This window comes from Tursiops truncatus, chromosome 4 (assembly GCF_011762595.2).
Source record: "Tursiops truncatus isolate mTurTru1 chromosome 4, mTurTru1.mat.Y, whole genome shotgun sequence".
NCBI classification, from domain to species: Eukaryota; Metazoa; Chordata; class Mammalia; order Artiodactyla; family Delphinidae; genus Tursiops; species Tursiops truncatus.
Window position 1 is genome coordinate 73,524,221 of NC_047037.1, and position 14,329 is coordinate 73,538,549.

The 14,329-nt window shown below is 39.4% G+C and overlaps 1 protein-coding gene across 2 annotated transcripts in view; it reads left to right on the forward strand.

Annotated features, from left to right (window-relative positions):
• SLC12A8 (solute carrier family 12 member 8) overlaps nt 1–13,148 on the forward strand; it is a 132,737-nt gene extending 119,589 nt beyond the window's left edge. Inside the window, exons 11-14 of one of the 2 annotated variants that reach the window (XM_033855719.2) lie at nt 790–887; nt 1,446–1,563; nt 9,148–9,208; nt 12,512–13,148. In XM_033855719.2, coding sequence (XP_033711610.1) covers nt 790–887; nt 1,446–1,563; nt 9,148–9,208; nt 12,512–12,677 — 443 coding nt within the window. In that variant the 3' untranslated portion in view covers nt 12,678–13,148. Of the gene's footprint in view, nt 1–789; nt 888–1,445; nt 1,564–7,332; nt 7,809–9,147; nt 9,209–12,511 lie in introns of those variants that run through there. The other variant, XM_073804123.1, reaches the window with a different exon arrangement.
• Nucleotides 13,149–14,329: the final 1,181 nt, after the last annotated feature.

The following is a 14,329-nucleotide window of genomic DNA, read 5'->3' on the forward strand; positions in this document are numbered from 1 at the left end:
CAAAAAATAGGATAGTAGCTGAAGGGTGACCAGAAGATATTTCTTTAGTTGGGAGAAATTACAGTGTATTTGTGTTTGATGGGGATGATCTAGTAGACTATGGAAAAATTGACGAAGCAAAAGCAAAATCCTTGAGCAGGGCACAAATACAGGGATGGGCCTTAGGTAGGAGCCAGAACTGTTCATCTACTCTGAAAACAGAAAGGCAGAAGAGAGGGTACAGATGAAAGTGGGTTGGTAGATTTGGTGATGAGAGGATATGAAAGCTGTCTTTTGAGAGGAGAGGTTGGAAATTTGTTACATCAGAGAGAAGGAGAATGAGTTGACTAGGTATAAGACTTCTGAGTGGTGCTGAAGCATGGAAGCAGATAACATATCCAAGGGAGTACTTGCTGAGAGTCTTGGATCATGGAATCTAAGCCAGGTAAGAGGGTAGTGAAAAGAGGAGGTAGGTGATAGGAAGCAAAAACATACTAGGGCAAGTTGACTGAAGGTCCCTCTGTGGTCTATGAATAGTTGGGGTGGGAGACAGCAGAGCGAATGAGAAAAAATGGAGGTGATGGGCTGAGAGTAAATTGATTGAAATCACGATTTAGGAGATGTAAGCTTTCTGGTAAAGACAAGCCTCAGTTGTGGCAAAGGGCATTAATGGTTGAGATGAGTGGAAGTTGTCTTTTAGGCTGAGTTACAAAATTGGAGAAGAGGAGCTCATAAGTATTTGCTAATAAAAATACTAGAGGGTTTGGTAACAAATTAGTAACCAAGGATTTTGGCTCATTTATTTTTTAGATTTCTTCCTAAAGTCCAGGCTCCAGGAACAAGATATCCAGAGGAGACCAACTTCTTTCTACACTCGCATATGCAACCCCTGGGTCTCCCTGTTGGGGGTGAGTAAGTTCATTTTGATCTCAACTGTCCTTGAGACTTAATTCAGGTGGATACATGTGTGATCTTGGGGTGGGACTTGGGGGAGGAAAGAGGAGAGTCTCATTAGGAGCAATGTGATTTAACTGCCTGTTATATTAGAATTTAGATGAGGCTACATATGGCAAGATTACATTTAATGAACCACTTATTTTAATCAATGGTTTACTTTTTAAATAATTAATCATCCCTGATAAACTCTGGATCACCTAATTTCTAGATACACCATATTAGCATAATTTTACTCTAACTTATTTCTCCTAGAAAGGAGTAGAACAAGGACCTAGGATAGAAAGTCTATTTATTGATTGTTTTGATTAGAGGGTACTTTCAGGAGGATGTCTTCTCAAATACCTACTTTAGAGGGGTTTTTTGAATTATGAGTGAACTTCAATTATTCAGACTTATAGAGTGTTCAGAGGTTGACGAGAAGACTGTTGTTTTTTAAGGCCCTAGCCTTGTGGCTTGCTTAATGTGTGTTTAAACCATTAGCTGACTTGCACTTCCTTCTGTTTCCACAGGCTGTTGGGTCCCTTCTCATCATGTTTGTGATCCAATGGGTCTATACCCTGGTTAACATGGGTGTTGCTGCCATTGTGTATCTCTACATTGGTTGGACCAGTTCCGGGCTTCACCTTGGTAAGCAACAGAGTCATTTTGCCACCACCTCCTTTCTTCTCTTTTAGCATTTATTGAAAAAAACCTGTTTCGAACACATACTAAATGCCAACACTGACTCAGATACAAATCCCGCTTTCAAGGAGCTGACAGTCTAGGAGAAAAAATATGGTATGCGCATAAATGATAACAAATGAAAAATAATAATAAATCGTGAGGTTTGTAAGACATGTAGAAGTAAAATGGATGACAACAATAGCACAAGGGCCAGGAGGGAAGAAATGGGGATATACTGTTGGAAGTTTCTTATAGTATACGTGAAGTACTAAAATATCACTTAAAGGTAGACTGTGATAAGTTAAAAATGTGTACTACAAACCCTAAAGCAACTACTAAACTACCAGTATACCTTGGAAATATTGTGAGTTCAGTTCCAGATCACTGGAATATTGCAATAATGCGAGTCAGACAAATATTTTTGTTTCCTAGTACATATAAAAATTACGTTTACACTATACGGTAGTCTGTTAAGTGTGCAATAGCATTATGTCTTAAAAAACAATGTACATAACTTAATTTTAAAATACTTTATCGCTAAAAAAGGCTAACCATCATCTGAGCCTTCATCGAGTCATAATAGTAACATTAAAGATGACTGATCACAGATCACCATGAGAAATATAATAATAATGAAAAAGTTTGAAATATTGTAAGAATTACCAAAATATGACACAGACACAGAAAGTGAGCAAATGCTGTTGGGGAAATGGCCCTGATAGACTTGCTTGATCCAGGGTTGCCACAAACCTTCAACTTGTAAAAGATGCAATACTGGGAAGCACAGTAACAAAGTGCAGCAAAATGAGGTATGCCTCTAACACAGCAAAGAATTACAAGTAATAAGTCAATAAAGGGGATAAAATTGAATTAAAAATACTCAGATCAATGTTAATTAGAAAAAAGAGAAAAAGATAATAGACCCAAAACAAATAGCAAGGTGGTTTATATAAATCTAGCCATATCAATAACCACACTAATTTTAAATAGTCTAAACACTCCCAATCAGGGACTTCCTTGGTGGTGCAGTGGTTAAGAATCCACCTGCCAATGCAGGGGACACGGGTTTGAGCCCTGGTCTGGAAAGATCCCACATGCCGTGGAACAACTAAGCCCGTGCGCCACAACTACTGAGCCTGTGCTCTAGAGCCCATGAGCCACAACTACTGAAGCTTGCACGCCACAACTACTGAAGCCCATGCACCTAGAGCCCGTGGTCCATGACAAGAGAAGCCACCGCAACGAGAAGCCCGAGCACCACAATGAAGAGTAGCCCTAACTCAAGGCAACTAGAGAAAGCCCACGTGCAGCAACGAAGACCCAACACAGCCAAAAATAAGAGTAAATTAATTTATAAAAAATTTTTAAAAAGATAGTTAAAAATAAAATGAAATAAACACTCCCAATTAAAAGGTCTAAGCACTGAGATTGTCAGATTGAATAAAAAAGCATGATCCAACTATATGCTATCTACAAGAAACCTACTTTCAATATAAAGACACAAATAAGTTAAAAGTAAAAGGATGGAAAAAAGATACATCATGGTAAGATAAATCAGACAAAGCTGGAGTGACTATATTAACATCAGACAAAGTAGATCTCAGAGAAAAGAATATTACCAGGGATAAAGAGGGTCATTTCATAAAGACAAAGGGAAAATTAATCAAGAGGACATAATAAATCTTAACATTTATGCACTTAAAAACAGAGCTTTGAAATATAAAAAACAAAGCCTGATAGATCTGCAATAATAAGTAGAAAAATTCTCGATTACAGTCATAGATTTCAACACCTCTCTCTCAATAATTGATAAAACAAGTAGGCAAAAAATCAGTAGGGCTTTAGAAGACTTGAATAATGTTATCAATAAACATGGCCAAATTGATATTTATAGAATACTCTACCTAACAACAGCAGAATATATATTTTTAAGTGCACATGAAACATTTACGAGCATAAACCATATTCTAGGACATTTTTTAAAGTCTCAGAAAGTTTAAGGGTATTCAAGTCAATTCAAGAACAAAAGGGGAAGTAAACTAGAAATAAATACCAGAAAGATATCTGGAAGATTCCCAAATATTTAGAAACTAAAGAACACTGAATAACACTAAATGACTAAGAACACTAAGGAGCACTAAGTAAACTAAAGAAACTAAATAACTCATGGTTCAAAGGAGAAATAAGTAAAATTAAAAAGTATTTGAACTTGACCCGGTCCGGGCTGATCCCACATGCTGCGGAGCGGCTGGGCCCGTGAGCCATGGCCACTGAGCCTGCATGTCTGGACGACTGTGCTCTGCAACTGGACAGGCCACAACAGTGAAAGGCCCGCATACCGCAAAAAAAAAAAAAAAAGTATTTGAACTGAATGAAAATGAAAATATAACATCAAAATTGTGGGACGCAGCTAATTCACTACTTAGAGGGAAATTTACTGCGTCAAATGCTTATATTAAAAAAGAAAGAAGTGTCTCAAAATAATAACCCCAGTTTCCCACTTAAGAAACTAGAGAAAAAGAGCAAATTAAACCCAAGTAAGAAGAAACAGGGAAACCATGAAGATCAAAGTAGAAATCAATAAAATATAAAACAGGGAAAAATAGAGAATGCCAGTGAAACAAAAAGCTGGTTATGTGAGATCAATAAAATTTACAAACCTCTACCCAGACTGATCAGAATAAAAGGAGAGGAAACACAAATGCTCAACACCAGGAGTGAGAGAAATGACATGACTGGAGAGTCTACAGACATTAAAAAGGAAAATAAGGAAGTGTTTTAAACAGCTTTATGCAATAAATTTGACAGATGAATTGGAAAAATTCCTCAAAAGATACAAACTATCAAATATCAAAGCTCACTCTAGAAGACATATAGGGCTGTTTAGGTCATCTATGAAAGAAATTAAACTTATCATTAAAAAACCTTCCCATAAAGAAAACCTTGGGCCCAGATGGTGTCACTAATGAAACCTATCTAACACTTAAGGAAGAGAGAATATCAATTTGATACAAATGCTTCAGAAGACTGCACACCAATATCCCTCATGAACATAGATATAAAACTTCTTAACAAGACTTTAACAAATTGAATACAAAATAATATAAAAAGCATAATAATACATCATAAGCAAATGGGTTGTCCTAGGAATTCAAGGTTAGTTTAACATTCTCCCTCTCTTTTTAAAAAAAATTTTATTGGTGTATAGTTGCTTTACAGTGTTGTATTAGTTTGTGTCTGTACAGCAAAGTGAATCAGTTATATGTATACATATATCCCCTCTTTTTTGGATTTCCTTCCCATTTAGGTCACCACAAAGCATTGAGTAGAGTTCCCTGCGCTATACAGTAGGTTCTCATTAGTTATCTATTTTAGTTATCTATCAGTTCTCAGTAGTTATCTATTTTGTACATAGTAGTATATATATGTCAATCCCAATCTCCCAATTCATCCCACCTCTCCTTCCCCCACTTGGTGTCCATACATTTGTTCTCTACATCTGTGTCTCTATTTCTGCTTTGCAAATAGGTTCATCTGTACCATTTTTCTAGATTCCACATATATGCATTAATATACAATATTTGTTTTTCTCTTTCTGACTTACTTCATTCTGTATGAGTCTCTAGGCCCTGGTTTAACATTCTTAATCAATCAATGTAATTCACCATATTTATGGACTAGAAGAGGAAAACTACAAAACATTTTGAGAGGAAATTAAAGAAGAAATTAAATAAATGAAGATTTATACTATATTCATGAATCGAAGATTCAATTCAATATTCTTAAGATGACATTTCACCTCAGAATTTTCTATAGATTAGATATAATACCAATCAAAATCACAGCTGCCTTTTTTGTAGAAATTGGAAAGCAGATCCTAAAGTATTTATATGGAAATTCAAAGGACCTAGAATAGCCCAAGCAACTTTGTAAAAGAAAAACAAAGTTGCAAGACTTAACACTACTTGATTTCAAAACTAACTGTAAAGCTAAAGTAATCAAGACAGCATGGTATTGGAATCAAGATAGATAAAAAAATCAGTGGACAGAGTAGAGAGTCCAGAAATTACAAAGGCAATTCAGTGGAGGAAAAAAATAGTCTTTTCAGCAAATGCTGCTGGAACAATTGGAAATACACAAGCAAAAAACAAACTTCATACATCATACAATGTAAAAATAGCTCAAAATGGATCCTAGAAAATATAGGGAAAAAATTTGTGACTGTGAGTGAGACAAAGATTTCTTAGATACAACACCAAAAGCAGGAAAAAAATTGATAAATTGGACTTCATCAAAATTAAGGACTGTTCCTCCAAACACACCGGTAAAGGAATGCAAAGGCAAGCCATAGACTATGAGAAAATATTAGCAAATCACATGTTTGAAAAGGACTTGTACCTAGAATATATAAAAACCCTCAAAACTCAGTAACAAGAAAACAACAAAAAATTTTAAATGGGCATAAGTTTTAAATAGGTTTCAGCAAAGAACATATATGGTTGACAAATAAGCATGGGAAAAGGTATTCAGTGTGATTAGTCATTAAGAAATGAAAATTAAAACCACAATATAATATTATACACCTATCAGGGTGATTAAAATTAAAAATACTGATCATGCCAAATGTTGGCAAGGATGTGGAGCAGCTAGAGCTATCATATATAGCTGAGGAAAATGTAAAAATAATACGATCACTTCGTGAAACCATTTGACAGTGTATTACAAAATATATATATCTGCTATATGAGTTAGCCACTGTACTCCTAGGTATTTACCAAAGAGAATTAAAAGCATACGGGCATACAAAAACGTGTATATGAATATTTATAGCAGCTTAGTTTGTAATAGTCAAAAACTGAAAACAGTTCACATGTCCATCAACAGGTTACTCTGTAAGTATAGTGTAGCCATGCAACGGAATACTATTTCGTAATAAAAAGAATGAACTATCGATATATGCAATAGCGTGAATCTCAAAATAACTGTGCTGAGTGAAAGAAACTAGAAAAAATGAGTACGTAATGTAATATTTTACATATATACATATGTTATTATTAAAAATGCAAACTAATTTCTAATGACAGCACTATCAGCGGTTGCCTTTGGATGAGGGTGGGAGTGTGGATACAAGGGAGGGAGGTCTTATGAAGTCGCTTGAGGGAGCTTTTGGAGGGGATGGATATGTTCATTATCTTGCTTTTAGTGATGATTTCACAGTATATGCATGTGTCAACACTTACCAAATTGTACACTTTAAATGCATGTAGTTTGTTCTAAAAATGTACCTGGGATTTGTTTTAATCAGGTATGATAAGACACACAGACACAGAAATTATTATCATGAAGAAAGAAGTTTATACTCACAGATCCCTAGGAACAGGAGGGTCATGCAGGGCCACAGCGGAGAGGACCAGGGTTGGTCAGGAGGCAAAAGAGGAAGTGGGGAGAGCATGGCCCATAGCCTTTATTAGGCTTTTAGTGGGAAAGAATGGACAAGGCAGGTAGATAGCTGAATAAGTTTAGGATTAGGTAGTTTGAATAATTTCAGGGAACTCTAGATTATAGGGGTGGTCTCTAGTTGTCTGGTTTTTGGCCCTGGGGTGATTTAAGGCAGGGGAATATTGGCTTGATGTGTGAGAGCTTGATAAAGGAGATGGTTGGGGGCGCGGGCTCTGGACTGGTCGGTTTGTATATCAAAGGTGTGCTCATAGGGGAGTTGTTTCCTATCTCTAGGAATTAGCACCTCTAGGATCAAGACCCCAAGTGCCAGAGCATCAGGAATAAAGAAAGGAAGGGGCTTCCCTGGTGGCGCAGTGGTTGAGAATCCGCCTGCTGATGCAGAGGACACGGGTTCGTGCCCCGGTCCGGTAGGATCCTGCATGCCGCGGAGCGGCTGGGCCTGTGAGCCATGGCCACTGAGCCTGCGCGTCTGGAGCCTGTGCTCTGCGGCGGGAGAGGCCACACAGTGAGAGGCCCGCGTACCGCAAAACGAGAAAAGAAAAGAAAAAAAAAAAGAATAAGGAAAGGAAGAAAATATTATCAATACTGTGTGTCAGTTACTCCTCAATAATAAAGCTGTTTTAAAAATACATTCAAGAGCCCTTTTCATCAAAATTCTACAATGTCCCAATTTTTAAAATAAAGTAATTATGTAGTTTTAAGTCCTAACTAAATCAGATGGACCATAACAATCCAGGCAAAATGAAAAAAAAATGCTTCCAAATTAGAATAGTCTGATATACATTTTTGAAAGAAATGCACTTCAAACAGTTGAATCACATGTACATTAAAAATAATGCTTTAGAAAAAGTCATACTAAGCGTCCTTATATCAGCTAATTTAATGGAGAAAATATATTTTAATTAACATAGTGATTACATCAGTGATTGCTTCTGAATTTCTTAGAAGTTAGTTTGATCCTAAGAAATTTAAATATTTCCCAGAAATTTATTTACAGGAAAGTATGAAATCAAATTTCAGGCCCATCTTCATCTAAAATTTAGATAATTTAGAATCTAAATGAGCATAAATAGGTAGGACCAGTTAATAGAATATTTATGTTTATTTTCTAAATACATGTTATCAGCTGCATACTGTTGACATTAGTCAAGATTCTAACATAAGCCTCTTAAAATAATGCTCACTTCCTGATCATATATTGAACATGATCTAATTAACCAATTTTCAACCAGCCATATATATATATATATATATATACACACACACACACACACACACACACACACACACACTCACATATATATATATAATATGAATATGGTGGAGTGAATATATGTAATTTGGAAAAGCACTTTATAAAATTACATTTCATTTGCTTTCCTAAAGTTATATATAATTCATTTTGTGAGATTTTAAAAAAACTCACACCAAAGGAGAAATGGATTTAAAAAAGAAGCTTTTTAAACAAAGTTGATGAACCATATTGTAGACAGTGCGTCCGATGCCAGGATATTTGGTCACTGTCAACAACAATCTCACTTCAAACTTCAGCGCTAACATTTCCACATGCTATTGCACAGGCGCCATTTGATTCACCCAGCACCTGAAGAAAACTTCCTAAGGGCCAGATCCTGTGGCTGTTGTGCCGTGTGTGTTACCAGATGAAAAAGATGTGCTTCCTGGCCTCAAAGAGTGTATGGTCTAGTAGGGGACTTTATAGTGTCTACTTAAACACATAATCAGTTTGAATCTAAGGAAAAAAATTATCAAAATTTAAAACAATTAAAAATTCCAAAGACTGAAGTTAGCAAGTCCTGTGCTTCTTTCTCTATAAATGCATTCAGTTTCTTTCTTGGGATTTTGGAGTTTAGAAATCAACTTTTGGAAACTACATGAAATATGAAGTCCTTAGCGGGTTGCTGTCGGAGTATTACAATGAATGTCGTTTGGTTAGACTGAAAAAGGAAAAACATTTTTTTTGTGCTATTGTGTGTGTGTCAGGGGATGTATATTTATCCCATTAAACCTGGGATTCTAGACGCATACATAGAGCCTTCATAAATATTTATGTCTATGTCTTCCCTGCAGGTTTAGCCTCCAACTTCAGCCTTTTCAGATGGATGAGGTCTCTTCTGATCCCCTCCTACAGGTCTGTGCCAATCTGGGGCCAGGACGAGGGGCCTGGGATGTGCTAAGGGTGTTTCATTTCTTGCTGGGCTTGGGTGAATTGTGGTGTGAATACCTGATGATTGAGAACCTCAAGGAAACTCAGATTGCTCCTCACGGCCCTCCACCACCCAGCCTCCCTGCTTTAGCTTCTGAGAAGCTTCCTTTGGCCCATGTCTTCTTGTCTTCTTATCCTCAGGAATCATGAACAGAGGCTTTCTTTAAAATCTGGTTGCAGAGTGATATAAGTCAAGAGAGTTACTCTCAGTGAGTTCACAGTCTAAGACACACTAGCGTTAGTACTCACACACAAGACTAAGGCCCAGAGAACTCCCATTCTTCCATCTCAAGTCAGAGGTAGTTGACATGACTGTATTGGTGAAAGTGCAGAGGTAGTTGACATGACTGCATTGGTGACAGAAACAGAGTAGCGATCCTGCAGGATTTCTGTGGGACCTCCGTGTTCAAATATTCAGGGAAAGGGAAGAACAGACTTTCCTGAGAAACAGGAGAAAGCCTCACAGGGAAGGTAAGCTTTCATGAGTGCCCTAATCTCTCTCTTCCTCCTCTACCCTTCCAGTGCCAATGCGTCCTCACCTTTGAAGGCCTCAAGACTCTGGAAATTACCTCCCTCCCCTTTCAGTATCAGTGAGGGGCCAAAGCTACAGGCTGGGAAAATCCAGGCAGAACCCAACTAAGTGTTTATTTGGTTTCATTTTGTTGGTTTGTTTCTGAAACTCTAGAAGTCTGGGTTGCCCTTGCCAATATTTCCACCTTCCACGCCCATATGTTGCTGAGGGATTATGGGACCCTTTCCCATTGATCCCAGATGTAAGTTCAGAATTTTTTTCCCCATTTTTTTTTATTGTGGTAAAATACACATACCATAGAATTTTTTAAAGTATACAGTTTAATGGTATTAAGTACATTCATACTGTTATGCAGCCGTCACCTCCAAGCACCTCCAGAACGCTTCATCTTGCAAAATGGAAACTCTATACCCATTAAACAATAACTCCCCATTTCTCCCTCCCAAGAATCCTTCTTAAGACGACTTTTTATAAGCACTGCCAATCTGTTCAAGTTGGCCCAAGAAATGAAGGCTGGATGCTAGATCCAGCATCAAATGATGATGAAAGGAGCAGGAAACCAACAGGGAGAGGGCTGGCAGGGAGAGTGGTGTGTAGAGGGGTAATTCCCTGCTGTTTGCTTGGAAGCTGGGCTAAATGTCCTGTATGGAGCCGTGGTGTGGGTGTGTCACCTCTCTGCCTCTCTTCCAGGCTGAGGCACCAGGTTGGGTGACTCAGATCACAGCACTGATCTGAGATCACTGCACTGCTCCATCTTCCCCAGCCTCCTAGGCCTGAGGGCCAGTAGAGTTTAAGTGGAAATAGATTCTGTGTGAAAGCTGCCTGCAGATTCTGGAGCTACAGCTGGTGTGTGGTTGAGAGTATTTGGCCTTATCTGATTCTGCATGAATGTTTTTAGGTATTGTAGGCTTTGAAAGCCTGCAAAGGACCATGGGAGGACACTACTCTTTTTTGGACTCTGAATTTCTGGAATTTCACCTCTGAGATCACTGTTGTGCAATGTGGAAAGAAGAATGCATTAGGAGGAGATTATTCTTAGAAAAGGGCAGTACTTTGGTTGGAAGAGAACCTAGTCCACACTATTCATAGCTCTGTGAGCTTGTGGAGTGGTTGGTGGAGGCCTCAGCTAAGTCTGTGTCAAATTTGCTGGCCTCATCGTGGTGACTGAGCGATATTTTGTGATGGTTGTTCAGGAGGGTGAAAGGACTAAGAAATGGTGATCCATTTAAAAGTAGAAATTGGTGGCTGTGTTTTCTCTTTTGTAATTTTGAGTATTTTTCACACCTGTTGCCCCAGATGCTCTTCAAAACCAAAGAAGAATAATATTGTAGGGTGTTTTGGGCGAAGGAATTTGGCTGTTACTTCCTCTGTGACACCAACAGTTCCCAGAATTATGTGAAATTAAGCCTGACCTTAAGAAAACTTTCTTTCCTGAAGTCCTAGCAACTGCCCAGGTGAGAACCCTTAGGCCATTCTAGACTAGAAAGTGAAGTGTATTATTTCCCTGAACTCAGAAAAATACGATGGTTTTACCTTAAAAAAAAAGCATTTACAAGAAAGTTCACTGGCAAAAACCCATGTTGACTGGTACGGCATTTCTGTCACTTCCTAACCTTACTTCTTGAAGATTCAACCTTTATAGAAGTTAATTCATTGCTCAGAAAACCTCAGCCCACCTAATTTAGATGTGTTCTCGAGCAGCTGCAAAGCCTTAGTCGTGTGATCCAAACTCCTATAACAGCACAGTTTTCTAGACAGTGAAGCTTTCTGCTTAAGTTCCACAGATTTATAACAAGGTTTCTACCAGTTTTTTACAACTATCAAATAAATATATTCCTTATTTAAACAGTTGAGCGCTGCTACTTATAAAGCCAATGATTCTCTCAGGGTAAAGTTTTAAGAGAAAAATCTATGCCTAAGGTGTGATTTCAGGACCTAGCATAGGCGGAAGGAACTAGAAGGGGCCTGAGAAGGTGAGGAAATAGAGGCACAAGGAGGTGAAGAGGTTTGCCTGAGGCCACCAGCCTGATTCGTGGCAGAGCTGTGACTGTCTCTGTCTTCTATAGATACCCTGGCTGCCAGGATGGTCTTTCCTTACTCCTTTCTGCTGTCAGCAGTTTCTTCACGCATCGCTAATATGTTTCTTTACCAGTTTCTTCCAACTCCAACTCTTCTGCGGACCCTTCAGTGACAATGGCATCCGTATTGGGACTCGCTCTTTGCCTTAGGCGAGCTTGGTGCCAAAAGCCCTTGCACTTGACCGTGTAGCTGCTTTGCTCTGTAAACCTCGGCTCTGGAAATCATTCCTCACTCAACTTTCCTTCCAGTGAACCAAAGAGAAGGTTTCTCTTTCTCCTCACCTCAGCTTTCCAGCCTCTCCATTCCATTATTTCATTTGACAAGAAAGCCAAGTAAAGCTACAGAGCCCCAACACAACAGCATTTGGAAGGTTATTTTTATAGTTTCATACATTTCTACTAAAAGAAGGTAAATTTCACTCTTTGATGCTTATTTCTCATACTTTGGGTTCATGAAGTATTGTACGTATAGCTTTCAACAGTTATGTTGTTTAATACATGTTTATTAATAAACACGACATTTTTGCAAATCATTTCTCCATCCCAGAGGAGACTTACCGCCACTGGTTAACGTTTGGTCTTTCCTTCTGACCGTCCTCCGTGTTTCTCTCACCAAAGGAACCTGCGATCCCACCAAGAGCAGATAATTTTGGCACCGTCCCTGGCTAGGGTTGACATGGAGATGACTCAGCTCACCCAGGAGAATGCAGACTTCGCCACCCGGGATCGCTATCACCACTCCTCCCTCGTGAGCCGGGAACAGCTGATGATGCCTCAGTACTAGAGTACTGAGTCGTCAGTACTAGGCAGCCTGGGACCTGCCCCTCGTGTAGCTGTCCAGGGTACAGTGGACCCAAATCCCAGAACCTTTGTGAAGCTGGTTCTCCTTGGTAAGAAACTCAAAGACCTGTCCTCCCCCTGTCATTCTGGATGATGGAAATGTGCATTCTGGTGTGGAGCACCACGGCTAACCAGGGGACCCACTGCAATGGCGGTGGCCCCTGAGACACGCCTCCAGTCTGAAGGGCTCCATGTGGACCCCAAGACTTGCAGGTGTCCAGACCAGATTGCTTGTTCTGAGTGCCACAATAAATGGTTATTTTAAATTTTATTTTATTATTTATTCCTTGAATAAATAATATGCTTACATGGTTCCAAACCCCAAAGTAGAATCGTATATATAGTGAAAAGTCTCCCTCCCATCCTTGTTTGTCATCTGCTCAGTTCCTACCCCCTACCCCAGAGATAAGCACTCTTCTTAGATAACGCTCCCCACATTTCGTTACGAATGTACAAGCAAATAGGAATGTGGATTTTTATTACTCCCTTTTCATCCACAAAAGGTAGCCTATCATACATGTGTTCTGTACCTTGCCTTTCCTCTTAACAATCTATCTTGGAGACATTTCCGTATCAATACATATGCCGTTTCCTCCTTCTTTTTCATTATATGAATGTGCTATAATTTATTTCATCAGTTCCACAATGATGGCATTTGGATTGTTTCCAGTCTTTTACTATTACAATCAGTTCTGCAGTGAATAATCGTGTTCATATGTACAAGCATGACGAATATCTGTAGGATAAACCCCCAAAAGTGGAATTGCAAGATCAAAAGGTAATGCATTTGTAAGCTATTATTGTTTAGTGAAGGTCTTTTTAATTAAAAAGTTAAATTACCATGAATTACTTAATGGTGACTCAACGTTCTCAAAAGCACGCGTGGTGCCCCACGCTCTGGACACCTTGGCAGCTGTTTTGCTGTATGAACACATGAGGGGACAGGACAGTTTTGGTTCCTCTCTGAGCTCAGTGTGGCATTCATCACAGGCATCCAGTCTGGGGGCCAGGGCCCTGGCTGTGCCTACATGAGTTCAGCCCTGGCCCAGAGTTGGTGGTTTCACCCCTGAACCATGGAGAGAGGTACTGTTGGATCAGTTCTGACCTCTTTCTTCTGTAATAGAGCTTCTCAAAGTCAGTGTGCTAAGAAACCTGGGAGGCTTGTTAAAAGTGCACATTTCTGCAGCTCAGTACTGGAGGTGAAGCTTGGGGGTGAGTCGTGGACTTTACTTTTTTTTTTTTTTTTTTTTTGCGGTACGCAGGCCTCTCTCTGTTGTGGCCTCTCCCGTTGCGGAGCACAGGCTCCGGACGCGCAGGCTCAGCGGCCATGGCTCACGGGCCCAGCCGCTCCGCGGCATGTGGGATCCTCCCGGACCGGGGCATGAACCCGCGTCCCCTGCATCGGCAGGCGGACTCTCAACCACTGCGCCACCAGGGAAGCCCCATGGACTTTACATTTTTAATGAGTGCCTCAGGTGACTCAACACAGGGGACCCTTGGACACCATTTTGAAAAACGTTGACCTGTTGGATGAAACGGGCTTAAAGTAAGTTGGGGGTGGGAATGTCATGATTAGGGTTAGGTCTCAACCTTCTC